At 47.2% G+C, this 15,439-nt stretch overlaps 1 protein-coding gene across 6 annotated transcripts in view; it reads right to left on the bottom strand.

Annotated features, from left to right (window-relative positions):
• Nucleotides 1-15,439, bottom strand: part of Kiaa1549l (KIAA1549 like) — a 272,186-nt gene that overhangs the window by 98,510 nt on the left and 158,237 nt on the right. For 2 of the 6 annotated variants that reach the window (XM_026787682.1, XM_026787683.1), the window contains exons 2-6: nucleotides 12,728-15,265; nucleotides 11,727-12,338; nucleotides 9,469-9,584; nucleotides 5,713-5,932; nucleotides 4,847-4,980 (exon numbers count right to left, since the gene is read on the bottom strand). In XM_026787682.1, the coding sequence (XP_026643483.1) occupies nucleotides 4,847-4,980; nucleotides 5,713-5,932; nucleotides 9,469-9,584; nucleotides 11,727-12,338; nucleotides 12,728-15,265 (3,620 nt within the window). The remainder of the gene's footprint in view (nucleotides 1-4,846; nucleotides 4,981-5,712; nucleotides 5,933-9,468; nucleotides 9,585-11,726; nucleotides 12,339-12,727; nucleotides 15,266-15,439) is intronic. The other 4 variants (XM_026787686.1, XM_026787684.1, XM_026787685.1 and 1 more) reach the window with 4 other exon arrangements.

Here is a 15,439-nt window from a genome sequence, read left to right as displayed (position 1 = left end):
GTATCCGTTTGATAGACACTTGGTTCACTTTTGGCTTTTGGCCATTGTGATTACTGTACAAATACCTATCTTACTTCCTAGATCCTATCTTTAATTCTTTTTGATTTGTAGATGGACAAGGGTTGCTGGATCATACTGTAACTGCATGTTTAGGTTGTTGAGGGGCCACGGTACTGTTTTCCACAGTGGCTATCCATTGCACATCCCTTGGGAAGAATACAAGGACTCTAACGTCTCCATATCCTCACCAACACTTACTATTTTCTATTTTCTAGGTTTGGTTTTGTTTTTGAGAGTGATCATTCTAACAAATGTGAAAAGGTGTCTCATGATTATTAGGTCAAAGGCTTTTTCTCCCAGTTCTCTGTGTTTGCTGCTCTCCTTGTGGTGACATAGCTCCAACCCAGGGCATAATGCACGCTGGAAAAAGACAATGGCACTCATCCTAGCCTTCTTTAGCCGTTAACTTTCTTTTAGCTAATGCATAGCAGGAATCCTTCCCATTTCTTTAAGTTCTGGATACGAATCACTTATCAGATAGATGATTCATAATTCTATGGGTGATCTTTTACCCTGTTATTAGTGTCTGTTGATGGGCAAAGTTCTTATTTTCAAGGTTGTCCAACTGGTTTGTTTCTCTGGGCTTTGCGGTTTTCCAGTAGTGTCTAAGACACCCAGGCCCATGAAATCGTTCCTCTATGCTCTGAGCCTTTCGACTTTAGTTCTTACATGTAGGTCTTTGATTGACTTCAAGACAATTTTGGTTGATGATGTTACAGCTCCAGCTTCCTTCATTTGCAATGTGTATATTCATCATTAAAAAGATCATCCTTTTTACCATAGACCAACATTGATAAAAACAGTGGACTTGTTTCTGGCCTCTCTATCTAGCCAGTGATCTCTGTGTCTGTCATAAAGTTGAGACCACACTGATTCAGTTATCATAGCTTTTTAAATTAATTTTTGAAAAAAAGGAAGTGCAAAACTTAGAAAATTCGTCCTCTGTCAAGACTGTTTTTGTCCTTCAAGGTCGTTTTGAGGGACTACTCAAACTTCAGGATAGATTTCTCTATTTCTGTCTTTAAAAACATCACTGGGATTGGTGTGTGTGTGTGTGTGTGTGTGTGTGTGTGTGTGTGTGTATGTGTGTGTGTGTGTGTGCACGCGCGCGCGTGCCCATGAAGGTCAGAAGAGTGTGTCAGAACCCCTGGTGATGGAGTTATAGGTGGCTGTGAACTGCCTGGTGTGGATACTAGTCACTGAACTCAGGTCTTTTGCAAGATCAGCAAACATTCTCAACAGTTGAGCCATCACTCTAGGTCCCCCATCCCACTGGTTTTTGAGACAGGAATGTGTACTTCTGACTGGTCTTGAACTTGCTATGCAAGCTAGTCTACTCTTGCATCTACATCAGTCCTGTCTCTTTCTCCAGAATGGGATTTCTGTAGGGATCACATTCAATCTACAATCCCCATTGGTGAATACTGAGATCCTTATAGCTGAAGGTTTCCCAAGCATGCGCACAGCTCTGTTTCCATGCCTCTGGATCTTCTTTAATGAACTCAGTGATGTCATTTTAGAAAGCCTCTGACCTCATCTCTTCTCATTCATTCATTCTGGTTCATTAGCTCATTAGGCCACAGGCCAAATGTTCCTGGCATCTTTCTCCTTCTATGACAGTAGCGCCATGATCCCTGGAAAGCCACCTCCCTTCTCTACTTTGTCCATGTGCTTTGGGTACAGCTGCCACTTCCCATGTTCAGAAGTAGGCATTTGTGTCAGACACTGATCAGGATACTTCATCTCCTTGGTCACAGTTACCAACCCAGAAGATGCACAGAAGGACCAATGAGAGCAGGAACCAAGGTCTGAATTAAAATGATGTAAAAAAAAAAAAAAGGGTTCTTTGGTTCCACAAGACGATAAGCAATAGGAACAAGCAAATCTGGAAGCACCAAGGACCACTCAGTAGAGGCAAGAAGTGTGCTGGTGCCAGAGAGACAGCTCAGCAGTCAAGAGCACTTGGGCTGGAGAGATGGCTCAGTGGTTAAGAGCATTGTCTGCTCTTCCAAAGGTCCTGAGTTCAATTGCCAGCAACCACATGGTGACTCACAACCATCTATAATGAGGCCTGGTGCCCTCTTTTGGCCTACAGACATACACACAGACAGACTATTATATACATAATAAATAAATAAATAAATATTAAAAAGAGCACTTGTCGTTCTTCCAGAGGCCCTGGATGCATTTTCCAAGCACACCTAAGGCATCTCACAGTCATCTGTAACTCAAGTTCTAGAAGAGCAGACAGCCTTGTCTGGCCTCCCTGGGCACTCTATGCATGGGACTCACAGAATACATACAGTAGGCAAAGCATGTATACAGTAAAATAAAACAAACCTTAACAGAAGAAGGGGGAGGAGGAGGAGGGATCTGGAGGAAAGCAAGCCGAGAGATGAACAAAAGAGAACTTCCTGAAGAAAACGTTGATGCACCTGGATCTGGTTGTGCCTCCAGTCAATGAGACGTATCTTGGTGGAATGAACCCATTACTGCCTCTTTCAGCTTACGTCTCAGAAGCCTGGATTCTGTTACAACCCTCGTTGAGTCAACTGTAATCTAGCTCCTAATGCTGTGTGTTCTTTAGTCCCTCTTTCAAAGACTCCGATATTTATAGCTTTGTATTCCACAAAGGATTCAAACTACCATACAAATTATATTTAATAGAATGGGATGGAAAAGTGTTACAAAAACATCAATTTGGAAGACACATTATCATGATCCCAGGAAGGCAGCCAGCATGCAGTTACCTGTGAATGATATAGAGACAAAAAGGCGTGTTCAATCCAACGACAAACCTGGTTCTGATACTTCATATTGGCCAAGGCCAAATGTGAATTGGGATTAATAAAATGATTTATTCAATCAGTTTCAAAGGCTTCTTCCAACGTGTCAGAGAGCAGCTCAAATCTAGCTAGACACAATGGTCAAGTCACCGGCTGTCATCTTTTCCAAGGAAGCTTTGTGGCTTATGTTTCATCTGATGACCCATAACCAGCTCACAACAGAGACGGGCTGAAGACCAAGGGCATCTTATTTATCTTGGTATCTGATCTCAGAGCATCTAATAAACAGCAGGCACTCATGAAATCTCTTAATGCATATTCTGTTGCCAAGAACAGCTTAGGTTCACACACCTGTAAAGACCACAGAGCCAACCCTGAAGAAAAAGATTTCCCACAAGACCCAAGTCATACTGCTTACATAAATCTTAAATCTGTGACACATTTTTCAATCTCAGACTAATAAGAGCTGAGTTGTAATGAGATCCTCCCTGATCCGTTTGCCCAAGTCTAGGAAAGGAAAGCCGCTCCTCCAAATCAGATCGTGCGCTTTCTACATTGTATTGGCTTTACTGGAAGCACACTTATGCTAAATGTCAATTTCAAAAGCCCTGGGTCTAATGGCAAAGGCTTTAGTTCAGTAGTCAAAACAGACACAGAACAGTGGCATTAATTAGAGACCTTGGGGAATGGATGAATATCATTAAGAAGCTTCTATCCCCACTGAGATGTTAGCTACATAATTACACACACACAAAAATGGGTCTGAAAAAGGCTTTTAGTGGTGTTCACATTGCTAGCCAGGAAGCCAAATATACGGTGTACCCGGAACTGGATTTCCCTGGGAAAAGATGCACTTCCCGAGGGCTCGGGGACTCCCTTCTCCACCCTGTGTCCATGCTGGGGCAGCTTGGTGGATAAGAAGACAGTTTGGGCTCACATCTTTACTTGATTCTTTCCCAACCATGTGACCCTCCGGGAGTTTCAAATCCTTCTCTCGGTTTTCATGTGAACACAGTGGAGATGACATCTCAGAGAATGTCTTAATCACACACAGAAAACATTTGTAAGACACTAAGTACTGCTGCTGGCAGTAAGAGAGTAAGCCCCTGCTGTTAGAGATGTGGGTGTGTTGCTGGGGGTGCTTTAGTTTGCGTGTGATGTTCGTTTATGTTGACGATTGGAAATAGCCCACTGAAAATCACACAACAGTTAATCACGGAAAATCACAACAGAGTTAGTGATCTAAAGATCTACTCACTGGCCCCAGGTGGCTCAGGAGATAAAGGCACCTGCCACCAAGCACGGGGACCTGCATTCAATCCCTGGGGCCCACGTGCTGGGAGGAGAGAACTCTTCTTGCAAGTTGTTATCTGAACTCCACATTTGCTCAGTAGCACGTGCCCTCCGGACACAGGCACACACACGTGCACACACACACACACACACACACACACACACACACACACAAATAATGTAAAAAGTTAAACTCATTTTAATATGAGAAAATCGATTCACCTTATAAAGTATATTCAGGTTAAATTCTTTAATGATAAACCCATTAAAAGGCTAAAGGAGGGTTGGAGAGATGGCTCTTCCAAAGGTCCTGAGTTCAATTCCCAGCAACCACATGGCAGCCCACAACCATCTGCAATGAGATCCCATGCCTTCTTTGGTGTGTAGGCATACATGTAGACAGAACATTGTATATATAATAAATAAATAACTCTTTAAAGGAAGGAAGGAAGGAAAGAAAGGCAGACCAGAGGAAGCATTACATACAAAAACCAAATATTAATCCCTGAACCATGGTAGCTTCACAGTGACGTGGAATCCTACCTGCCATAGCCAGACCTCAGTCACCCTCACCAATGCCATGGCTGTCTATATCACCTGCCAAAAGCACAAACTTACACTTGCCTATGAAAGCTTTTCAACGGGGAGGGGCACTATCTGCATTATGGCTGCTGTCTGCTGTGCAGCCTGCGGTCTCTCCTCCCTACCTGAAGGGTCAGGTTGCTCCTGCTGTTAAGGACTTTCCTCTCTGCATCCTGGAATGCCTTCTGCAGCCTCTGCTCCATCGTCTGGGCAAACTTGCAGGACTGGATGTTGTCCGACTGGCTTACAAACTGCAACACTAGAAAAAGAACCGCAGTCACCACCACTCACCAATGCTGTCTGAGTTCCTCAGGTTTAATAGCAGTCGTGATACAAAACAGTGTGACTTTTAGGCTACAGAAACTAGGCAAATAAACAGTCAGACCAGCCAAGCTTTAATTACAGTTTTGAAGGTGGCTCCTAAGGTGATTTATAGCACAGAATAATTAAAACATGAACGAGCCCAAAGTGCTCTCCAACACAGAGGATGTCATGACTTTATCCCACGAGACTGAAGACATCTGCTCACACATGACAACCAGTGCCCTCGATTTCTGTGCATGGGGATGATCATTGTCCTCCACACTAAGCTGATGGTTTCCATCACCATGGTACCGCCACACGTGTGCTTCACAGACTTTGCAAACCAGCAACCACAAGAGAAATTGAGAGAAAGCTGTCAAAGTCTTTGCTGGGAGACTACGTCACTAACAGTTAGAACCTGTTAGTTCCAGACTATAGGTTTTATAAGTGCTCAACTCAGAGTAGTAGATTCTGTGCTGCAATGCACTAAGAATATGGATTGGGAGGAATAGCCTCTAGGGTGGAACATGCCCAAGAAAGTCAGAATTACGGGTGTTTCGAAGTGGGGAACTTGGATACTGATGAGCAGGGAAGTTTGACTGTATAAGGACTATGGATACTGGCAAGCAGCTGGCAGTGGGGCTCTAGACTGTGCTCTGCTTGTCTGGCCCTGGATGATGGGACTTGCCTGTCTTCAGCTGGAAGGCACCTGCAGGCTGGGGCTTCCACGGGGAGGCAAGCACCGCCACAGACTGTAAGGAGGGAGTGTGTTGCTTCAGGTCAGCAGTGACGTTGCTGACTCCATACACACCCAGCATGTCCATCACCACAGCAGGCAAATACACCAGCCTGCCTTTGGTAGCGTAGTAGCCAACTGTGACGTTATGCGAGTATTCCAGGATGTCCACCTACAAAACAAATGGACCCCAGAATGGACTGTTTATTCCCATAGTACTTTAAGCTCCTCTTTGTGTTCTTAGAGTCACAGCTGCTACCTAGTAAGACTGTAGACTATGATTTTCTCATGGAACAAATATCCTAACAACTCTGTAAAGTGCACACGTGAATTCCAAAGTATGACAATACAACAAAATAAAACTCACATCAACATAAGATAAAGCTGAATCTGGCTTTGGATTCCTTGAGTATTTTGAGTAAGATCCACTGAGCACTAATTCTATCACCAGGATGCCAAAGAGGGACCAGCAGGCAGAAGAGAACAGCTAAGAAGCAGAATGCTGCTTAGCCAAAAAGTTAAGACAGCTCACTATTGCTGGTAGGGAAAAGGCAGAGACGGTGACTGAAGTAGGGCACGTCCTGAGGATGGGAGACAAGGTATCTAAAGTAGAATCTTCTGCCTTGAAGCGGAGAGGACGCCTTCAGGCTTGACGCCTTCCCTGGCTTAGATCCTGGTTCATGGCCAAGGTGGGGATGAATCAGAGGCCTTCTCTCCCAGGTGAGTCTTAAGGGTATTGACAGCCTAACCCCTTCTGTTCCAGTGGAAGGATTTTGAAGTTTTAGAACTTATTCTTACTGCATTTTGCTTTGTTGATGATGTTGTATGTTTATAGTTTTAAGTGTGTGTTTTTGTTTTTAATATATTAAATGTGATGTTTATCATAAAATTGGAATTTTGGAAAATTAAGAGAGAAAATGGTAATTGCCTCAGTTATTACTACCACTACCTGCTATGTGGATCTCCTGTCAATCATTTTTGCCTTGAAACACATATTTTTGTGTATATGTATATATACGTGTGTGTATGTAAAGAAATATAAAAATATACACATTCATATATGTATATAGGGTAGATCCTGCTACATAATCTCTTCGCTTTTCTCTATGCCTGAGTGACTATATGTTTGTGTCTGTACATATGTGTGTTTGTCTATGTGTATATACATGCGTATATATTTGTGTGTGTTTGTATGCATCATGTGCATGCATGCATATATGTATATGTGTGTGTGTGTGTGTGTGTGTGTATCTTGCTGGAGATTGAACCTAGGACTTTGTACACAGTAAACAAAAACTCTATTTCCAAGCAGATCCCCAGATTCCCTTATTCTTTGTGTTGTGGTAAAACCCAGACCACATACAATCTTCTGTCTAAACCATGCCTTACATGCTCTTTCACTGATACTTTCAACACCCAGATTATGGATGTGACCATCATTTCCACCCATCTCCCATGGACTTCATGCTGTGTGTCAGACTGTCTTAACCTCTGCATACTTCCCCATTCCTGCATCTGCGTTAGTGCCCTGTAAGGCTGGAGAGGCAGGTCAGGAGCAAACCATTGGCACAAGGCCCCAAGTCACAAACATTTTTCAAAGAACTCAAGAAAACTGAGTTTGCAACATGATGGATGCAATCTGGTCCTTCTAAAGTGTTCTCGATGGTTCTTTATAAAAATGACTAACCAAGGAGCTTTAAGATGGCCCAGGAACACAGCCCCAAGGAACAACTCACCTAGTGAACATGCTGTGAACTTCCCAGACCTTCTAATTTCTTCAAAGAGCAAGCCTTGTTTCGGGAAACTATTTTCTTTTCATACATTTATAACCCCCGTATGTCTTTAAAAACAAACGAAGTAACAAACCAATAACCGAGCAAAGCGATGCCAGGCTCTGCCCCTCAACCTAGTGCGGACAATGTCGGCTAACTGGAACTCTTTGTGCCCATTAGTCTCATTTTTGCCTGTGGTGATATTTTGTTTGTGCTATAACAAATTAAGCTTGCCTGAGGATCAGAGTGTGGAGGGAGCCATTAGGAGTCATAGAGGCCAGGCAGTGGTGGCGCACACCTTTAATCCCAGCACTCCCAGGCAGAGGTAGACAGATCTCTGTGAGTTCAAGGCCATCTTGGGCTACACTAGATTGATCCAGTCTCAAAGAGAAATAGAACCAGGTGGTGGTGGCTCTCACCTTTAATCCCAGTACTTGGGAGTCACACACCTTTAATCCCAACACAAGGGAAGTGGAGACAGGAAGGGATATGGCTGGGCGGAGAGAGGAATATAAGGTGGGAAGAGAGAGGAGCTCAAGGCAGTCAGTCTGAGGACTTGTAAAGACAGGATAACCCGTTCAGTCTGAGGATTCCTGGAGACAGGATCTTGTCTGCTTCGGTCTGAACATTCAGTTGAGGTAAAAAAGTCTCTCTGGTGGCTGGCTCCTTTACTTCTCTGATCTTTGAGCATTTACCCCAATATCTGATTCTGTGTTTTTATTAAGACCAATTAGAATTTGTGCTACATTTGCCACTACCTTTTATTCATGGAAAGTGATCCTGATTTACGTTCATTGTGCTGATATAAATCTGTGTGTTAAGTTTACAGAGTGCACCAACTATTTGGTTCCAGTTCCAGTGGTGCGCAGCGCTGTGCAGGAAGAGCGGAAGCTGCAGAGGCCCCTAGAGAAGGACTGAGGCTCCCCAAAAGCCACGCCAGGCACGCGAAGGAGAGCAGTTCCGTGCTCAGCTTTTGGGTTTGAAAGTTTTAAGGTTTCCAGTACTTTTCCCTTCTTCTCTCCCTTCTTGCTTCCTCTCGATTTCTTTTTTTCAGGATTGTAAAAGAGAGATTGACAGCGACCAAAAGAGGATGTACCAAAATCTCACCCTAATCCCCTGTATGATGGGTGGGGGGACGACTCGACTGGATGCAGCTGTTACCCAGGCCATCAGAAGAGGACGCTGGAATGATATGTTTAAGTCGTACAAAAGGGAGCCCGCTGGCTGCCAGTTGCATTCGCTGCTCTAACACTTGGGATCAACCCAAAAGACTGTAAAACAATGCCTCTGCCGCTTGGCTGTGCCACTGGAGCCAGCCCGCACTTATTAAGCAGTACTTGGCATTGGAGTGTTTGGAGGGAAAAATGTTTACTTCCCTGTCTGCTGCTGGCATGCCAAACAAAGTGGAACTCCTCTTCCAGATCTGAGTAATTAGGGCTTTTGTTGTTAGTAGTAGTGGTTTGGGTTTTCGAGACAGTCTTAATCTGTAGCCCAGAATAGCCTCAAACTTGGGTAAATCCTCCTGTTTCTCAGCCTCTCACTTTCTGAAAGTATAAGCATGCAATATCTACCTGACTTTATTATACCTGTTAAATGTCCAGAAAAAAATCACTGTTTATAGTTGTGCAGAAGATAAACAGAAAAAAACAAAAGACAAAACAACAATGCATTGATCACTTCTAGAGGACACCAAATACTCCTCCAATGAAGGGACAATTTTTAAAAATATAAAAGTAATAAAGGTAATTAGTCTCAAGTTTTCCTCTTGAAATGACCCTTTTCTCCAGCCACACACGTTAGCTCTCTGCTTTTTAAAAATGTCAAAAACTTCTGCTTCCAGCAAGTGTGGGTGTGGCGCCTAGGAAGGAGGAAAACATCTACTCTGAACGCAAGGGGGGTGGGCTGAATTGGCCATCTTAGGAAGGAAGGAGCTTACGTGAGCAGAGACGTCATTCTGGTGGAAAGCCTTCCGCAATGCCTGCGTGAGCCCTTTGGTTACACCAAGCTTCAAGGACTCACTGCTCTGCACTCTCCTCTGAGTTAGGAAGAAAACTGTGGGGTGAAACAGAGGCATAGCAGTCAGAGTTACTAGTGAACGTCATAGTGACCAGTCAGCCCCCAGTCTCGGCGTCCATCTAACCCAGAGCACGGCTGAATCGGCAAAGGTCCACCAATCAGGGGACAGGCTGAGGAGTGACTGTTGAAGGCCCAAGCCGTTTTTGGGGTCTTAATGCTGTGGAGTTGGTGTGCTGATGGCACATCGTTTCCAGCTCACTCTGCCTCTGACTGTGAGGACCAGCAGCCTCCATTCCCGGCCCCCAGCAGGTCAACATGCAACCACAGTTCTGTAATGGCATACTTAGAGACTGGCCCTGAACTGAGTTCTACAGTTCTGATCAGTTCAGAAGGGACAGGCCCACTTCACAGGTGCAAGTGGCATCTGTAGCTGAATTTAACTGTCACTATTAGAAGGAAATTAGAGTTCTGCCAAGGCTTCTGGAAGAGGTTGGGATCAGGGAAGGTCTCCATGGGAATTATGCTTCTGACGAGTACTGAAGGGTGACAGTGGTCAGCTAAGCAAGAGGAAGGGATTGCCCTCCCCCTTACCCCGACTCCCAGAGCCAGGGGTGCCAAGTGAAAAGGCTGGGGGGGGAGTGAATTTTGTCCGTGTATGTGTTTCATTTAATTCTAAGGGAGAGAGGAAATAGGAATTTAAAATGTATTCTAGAAGACCCCCTTGACTACATGCTGGTAAACAGACTGAGGTCTGGAGAGAGAGAGACATGCGTATAGGGTAGCACTGATGGTGACAGCAGGCACGAGGTAGTGGCAGTGGGCAGTGGGCGGTGGGACGGAGAGAAGGGATATTCAGAGTGAGACGAGAAAGATCTGGTGGGGGCAGTGAAGAAGAGAGCAGCTGAGAAGGTGTTTCTGCGGGGCGGGGGCTGGAAGAAGAAGGCATGGATCTGGAGAGGGGAGGGGGTTAAGAATGCAGATGGCATAATAGAGAAACAGAAAGAGATACTGTATTTTCTGCTGTGCCCAATTTCACAATTTCCCATTTTAGAATAAGATAAGTCTCAAGATATAATTTCCTCTCGTTCTTATTGGGGCGAGGAGGAAGGCGGGAATGAGCACTCAACACTGGCATGCTCTTTCAAATAATCTGTCCAATGCTTTTTATAGAAAACGCTACTGCACTATTCAAAACACTCCAAGTATTCTAGACTTGCTTTCTGCAACCAGGGAGTGGGGCAGAGAAGAGATCAACCCCACTGACATCAAAAGAAATCCCAGACCCCACCCACTATGAGATTCAACTGTCTGCTATTAGGAAAACCTTTCTGAAAGGCACAGCGATTCCCAAGAGTCTGTGTTAGATGATTCACATCATTTATTCACGTGAGACATCACTGGTAGACTTCACAGACAAAACACGCTGTGTTCTGGAGCTTTCTGACCCACTGGGCTAATTGTGGTTTCCCTGGGCACTTCTGATGCCAGAACCAATCCTAGGGCTAGAGACTTTGTCATCCAACGTTCCCCTTTTCCGACACTTGATGAGAGTCAAGGTTTCTCAACCTTGACATACTGATTAGTCTGTCTCTTTCTTCCACCCCACCCCTGTGTGTGTGTGTGTGTGTGTGTGTGTGTGTGTGTGTGTGTGTGTGAGTGTGTGTCCTTGTATGTGAAAGGCAGAGAATACCCCCAGGTTATTCCTCATGTTCTGCCCAGCTTGTTTTTTGAGACAAGGTCTCTCACTGTAGCTCATCAAGTAGGCTAGACTGACAGACTGGTCAGGGAGATCCAGAAATCTGCCTATTTCTGCTTTCCCACAGCTCTGGGGTTATAAGCTACCGTAGCCAGTTTTCTTAAAACATGGATGGGTTCCAGGAGGTCAGCTCAGGTCACCATGTTAAGCACCATACCATCTGAGTGTTGTCTCCAGCCACAGTTAGTCTTTATTGTGCACGGTCAAACGTTCAACACCATCCCAGGTGCCCACAGGTTCCAAGCAACACCCCTTCCCAAAGTGCGACAACCAAAATGTCTCCAGACATTGTCACGCCTCAGAGAAGGAGGCCGAGAGCACTCCTGATTGACAGGCACTGATCTAAGAGAACTCGCTCTGTTGAATGGCTGAGGTCAGGATTGCCCCTACGTCCTCAGACCAATAAGACTGTGGCCTCTCACCTGTCTTCACTAGGAGCCTGTGGGACATCTGACAGTCCAAGTTGGACGCCATCCTGCCAGTTGTGAACATCGCAGTAGACACAGCCGGAAAAGCAGCGTCCGTGTTTCCTGTCTGCAGAGGTGGCAGCCTCGTGGCCTTTACTGATGCTGTAACGGACGTCAGTGCAGCAGTGATTGTCAGTGGGCGGGCGGTGGATGCTCTGGGTGTGTCTGGCCTGGTGGGATTAGGGAGGCCAGTGTGCATGGCTTGTGGCTTCTTGGGGAGGTGTGTGGTGGACAATAGGCCCGAAGCAGAGCCCGTGGCCCCTTGGGTGGCTGTATGTGTGCTCATGCTGTGTGCTGTCCGGGCAAGCATGTAGGTTGGTGTGATTGGGAAGGCAGTGTGGACTGTCCCTGCTGTCACCTTTGGGCTGGACGCTGCCTTGCTGGTGACATTTTTAGCTAGAGCTGTGGTTAGACCGCTCTTGGCTAAACCGCCGCTGCTGCCAGTGCCCTTAGCAGTGAGGGCTGCAGACAACGCTGCTGGGCTTGACTTCCTCAGAAACAGGGTGGTGGCGGCAGCGGCTGCAGCTGTTGCTGTCAGTTCTCCCTTGGGTGACACTGAGGTTTCCACTGCAAAGAGAGAAAAGGAAGAGTTTGTCATTGGTCTGGGATGCACACGTCACTCTCCTGACGATGAAGAAATGTAACTTATGAGCTTGCTAGTGTAAGATGTCTCTATGCTCCAGGCTTGCAGCGGGGAGAACTCAGGCGAAATAACCTTAGGTTCATTAAGTCAATTAGTCATAATGCGAATGCCACGTACAGCAAAGCCATGGTTGTTGATAACAAGGAAATAAATTCTGAATACTTTCACAAAACTCAAGGAGGCAGGGAGGATCAGCCGCATGCCTGTCTGCAGTTGTACCTCACTACAGACCGAGGGGAGGCGGGCTGCTTCAAAGCAAAGCTGCGCATCTGTGTTGAGCTTGAAGATGCTTTGGCCGGAAAAGCAGTCATACCTGTTTTCTGGGTACCAGGAAGCGAACTACCTGCATTAGTGGCTGCACCTGTCCGTGTCTTGGGGCGCCGAGAAGTTCGCAGCACTTTGGAGGGGGTCCTGGAAAAGGCACCAGTTGACACGGAAGTGGAGTCTGTAGATGAATGGTATTCCAAGACACTCTGGAATTGTGGGGAGCCAGTCTTTCCCGGCGACAGAGAGGTGTCACTGGAAATCTGTGAATCTGTGTCTGTTCCATCTGAAAGCATTTTCTGCAAGCTAGCTGCAGAAGCTGAGCTTGGCCAGGTTGGCCACAGAGGATGGGCTGGCCGAAGAGGCAGCTGCGGCACAGAATGTTGACGTGTGGGTGGATAATAATCACCTATTGCTGTGTCAAAGTCTCTTGGGTGCTTGCTTGTGAGCCAGAGGTCTGCGTGGCTTTCAACTATGGCCCCTTCCGATGGCTGCAGGGGCTGATTGCCACTCTGACTGAAGACTAGATCCTGAAAGTTAAAGCCGTCTGTAGTCACCAACTGCCCAACAGCCTCTTTGAAATTCTGAGGATATATCGCATTGGCATCCGAAGTTGTATGGCTGGGAAGAGTCACAGTAGCTGGAGGAGGCTCCCAGCTTGTGGCGCTAATTGTGGGAGTGTTTAAATCACCATCCGTTTGCCGTGGCAAACCAGATATTGTCGATTCTGTGGAGAGGGATGCAGTTGCCGCAGCAAGAGAGCTCCAGAGAACATCTGTGGCTGCTGGCTTTCTCCTGCCTTCCATTGTTGGGAACTCATAGACATCGGGGGAGGAGGGAAGGGCTGGCACCTGTCTGGAAGCTGAAGCTGGCAACCCAGACGGGCTTGCCACAGCTGCCAGAGTCTCCAGCTCGGTGCTGGAAGAGCCAGGAGGAGAACCTGCCTGAGGGGCTTGTGAGGCGAGCATGGATGATGGAGGTAACCCCGAAGGAGAGAGGTCTGTTCTTAGTGCTGTCTTGATGAGAGGCGAGACTTCACCTGTGTTAAAATCAGAGGTGAATCCACTCACTGCTTGAAGACTTGGCGCCTCTTTAGTTGGAAGGGCCCACAGAGGAAATGTCCCATTTGCCTTTTCATTTCCCCCCCAAATGGCTGTCACCCTGTCCTCTTTTTGCTGAGGAAATGTCCAAACGGTAGGGGGAAGATCAGGACGTTTGCTGGAGGGGGGGTGTATGGCTACATCAGGAAGGTATCCACCACGGCCATCTTCCTGGGGACTGGCGGCTTCCGGCACGGGGTCTGGGGAGGCACGCTCTCTAGTGGGGTGGAGGATGGTAAGCAGGGAGGGAGGGGCGCCCGTCCCCTTCAGTGGTGATCCAGGAGCCGCCTCAGAAAGGTCCATTTGCTCTTGACTGGGTGTAGTGAGTGGCAGAGAAAGCAGCCAGGAGGAAGGGGTGTTTTCTGGGGAGCGGGAGGGCTTCCTGAAATTCTCGGGAGCGGCTGCCAGATGTGGCCAGGTGGTGGCGCTATTTGCAGGAGGAACAGGGGCTCGCTCTCTGCTGCTGGTCCCTGACTCTGCAGTCTGGACGTGTAGGGGCCAAGCCTCATAGCTTGCTGCTGCTGGGCCCAGATTAATGGTCGATAATACCCCGCTGCGCCCTCTGACAGCCCTCGCGGTGGGGCCTGGCTGGGTGGATACAGAACTCAAGGGCTCTTTCAACATTCGCCACGAGGAGGTTCCACCTGGAAAGCCTCCAGGGGCTACAGAAGGAAGAGACAGTTCTGCCAGGGAGCTCAGAGGCCCGGGAATCAGGGAACCTGCTGAGCGGGGAATCCCTGATGGGGCCAGCTCAGAGTACTGCTTTGTTAAGGGTCTAGAAAAGTCTAGAGGAGGGGTGCCAATGAAAGTCCGGGCATTTCTGGATGGAAAGTGGTTTGTTTTGTGAGAAAATGGTTTTAGGACATTAACTGGGTTCTGACCTGAAGAGGAATCAGCTGGTGTGATTTGGGGAAACACAGGCACTTTGGTGGGGTGATCTATAGACTTAGGAGTGATGGAATGAGATGAACCAGGGACCAATGAAGATGATGATGGTGGAGGGAGAAGGGGAAGGCTGTCTGACCTCAAGGGATGCTTTGAAAGGGAGGGAGTCCCCACCAGAGGCTGTGATGGGGAAGCAGCCCTAGAGGCAGCTGGCGGGGCTCTAGGCAATGGGGAAAGCATGCTGGTGCAAGGCAAACCTGACATGGCTGTCGCTTCTCTTTCCCCTTCAGGCCTGGGGTGGACCACAGTCTCAATGGAGTCCTTAGCAAGATCCGGGGAGGCGCCGTGTCCACTTCCTTGGTAAAGGGACGAAGAGAAGTCCACATGAGCCCTGGTCTTGTGGCGTGCCTTGGGAAGAGGTGTCTGGGATAGCTGCAGCAAGCTTGTGTTGTCGGAAGGCTGTCCCAGAACATTCTTGATTTTATCTGCTGCTGAGGAAGACTTGACTTCCAAAAAAGGCCATGTTGGTGAAATTGGTAACAATTTCCCGAGAGGAATGGACTCTGAGGTTGGAGTGACATGTATCTGTAGATTGTCTGTCCCTGTGGAAGAGACCATCCACGTGAGACATGGGATCGAGCTACGGCTACGACGGGCAGGGGCTGGAGACCAGAGCAGGCAAGACAGCTCTGCCTGGCCACAGAGCCCTTCCACTCACCATAGACAGCTCTGCCTGGCCACAGAGCCCTTCCACTCACCATAGACAGCTCTGCCTG

Source organism: Microtus ochrogaster, assembly GCF_000317375.1.
Source record: "Microtus ochrogaster isolate Prairie Vole_2 chromosome 14 unlocalized genomic scaffold, MicOch1.0 chr14_random_1, whole genome shotgun sequence".
Classification (NCBI taxonomy): Eukaryota; Metazoa; Chordata; class Mammalia; order Rodentia; family Cricetidae; genus Microtus; species Microtus ochrogaster.
This window is presented reverse-complemented; position numbering and strand designations above follow the sequence as displayed.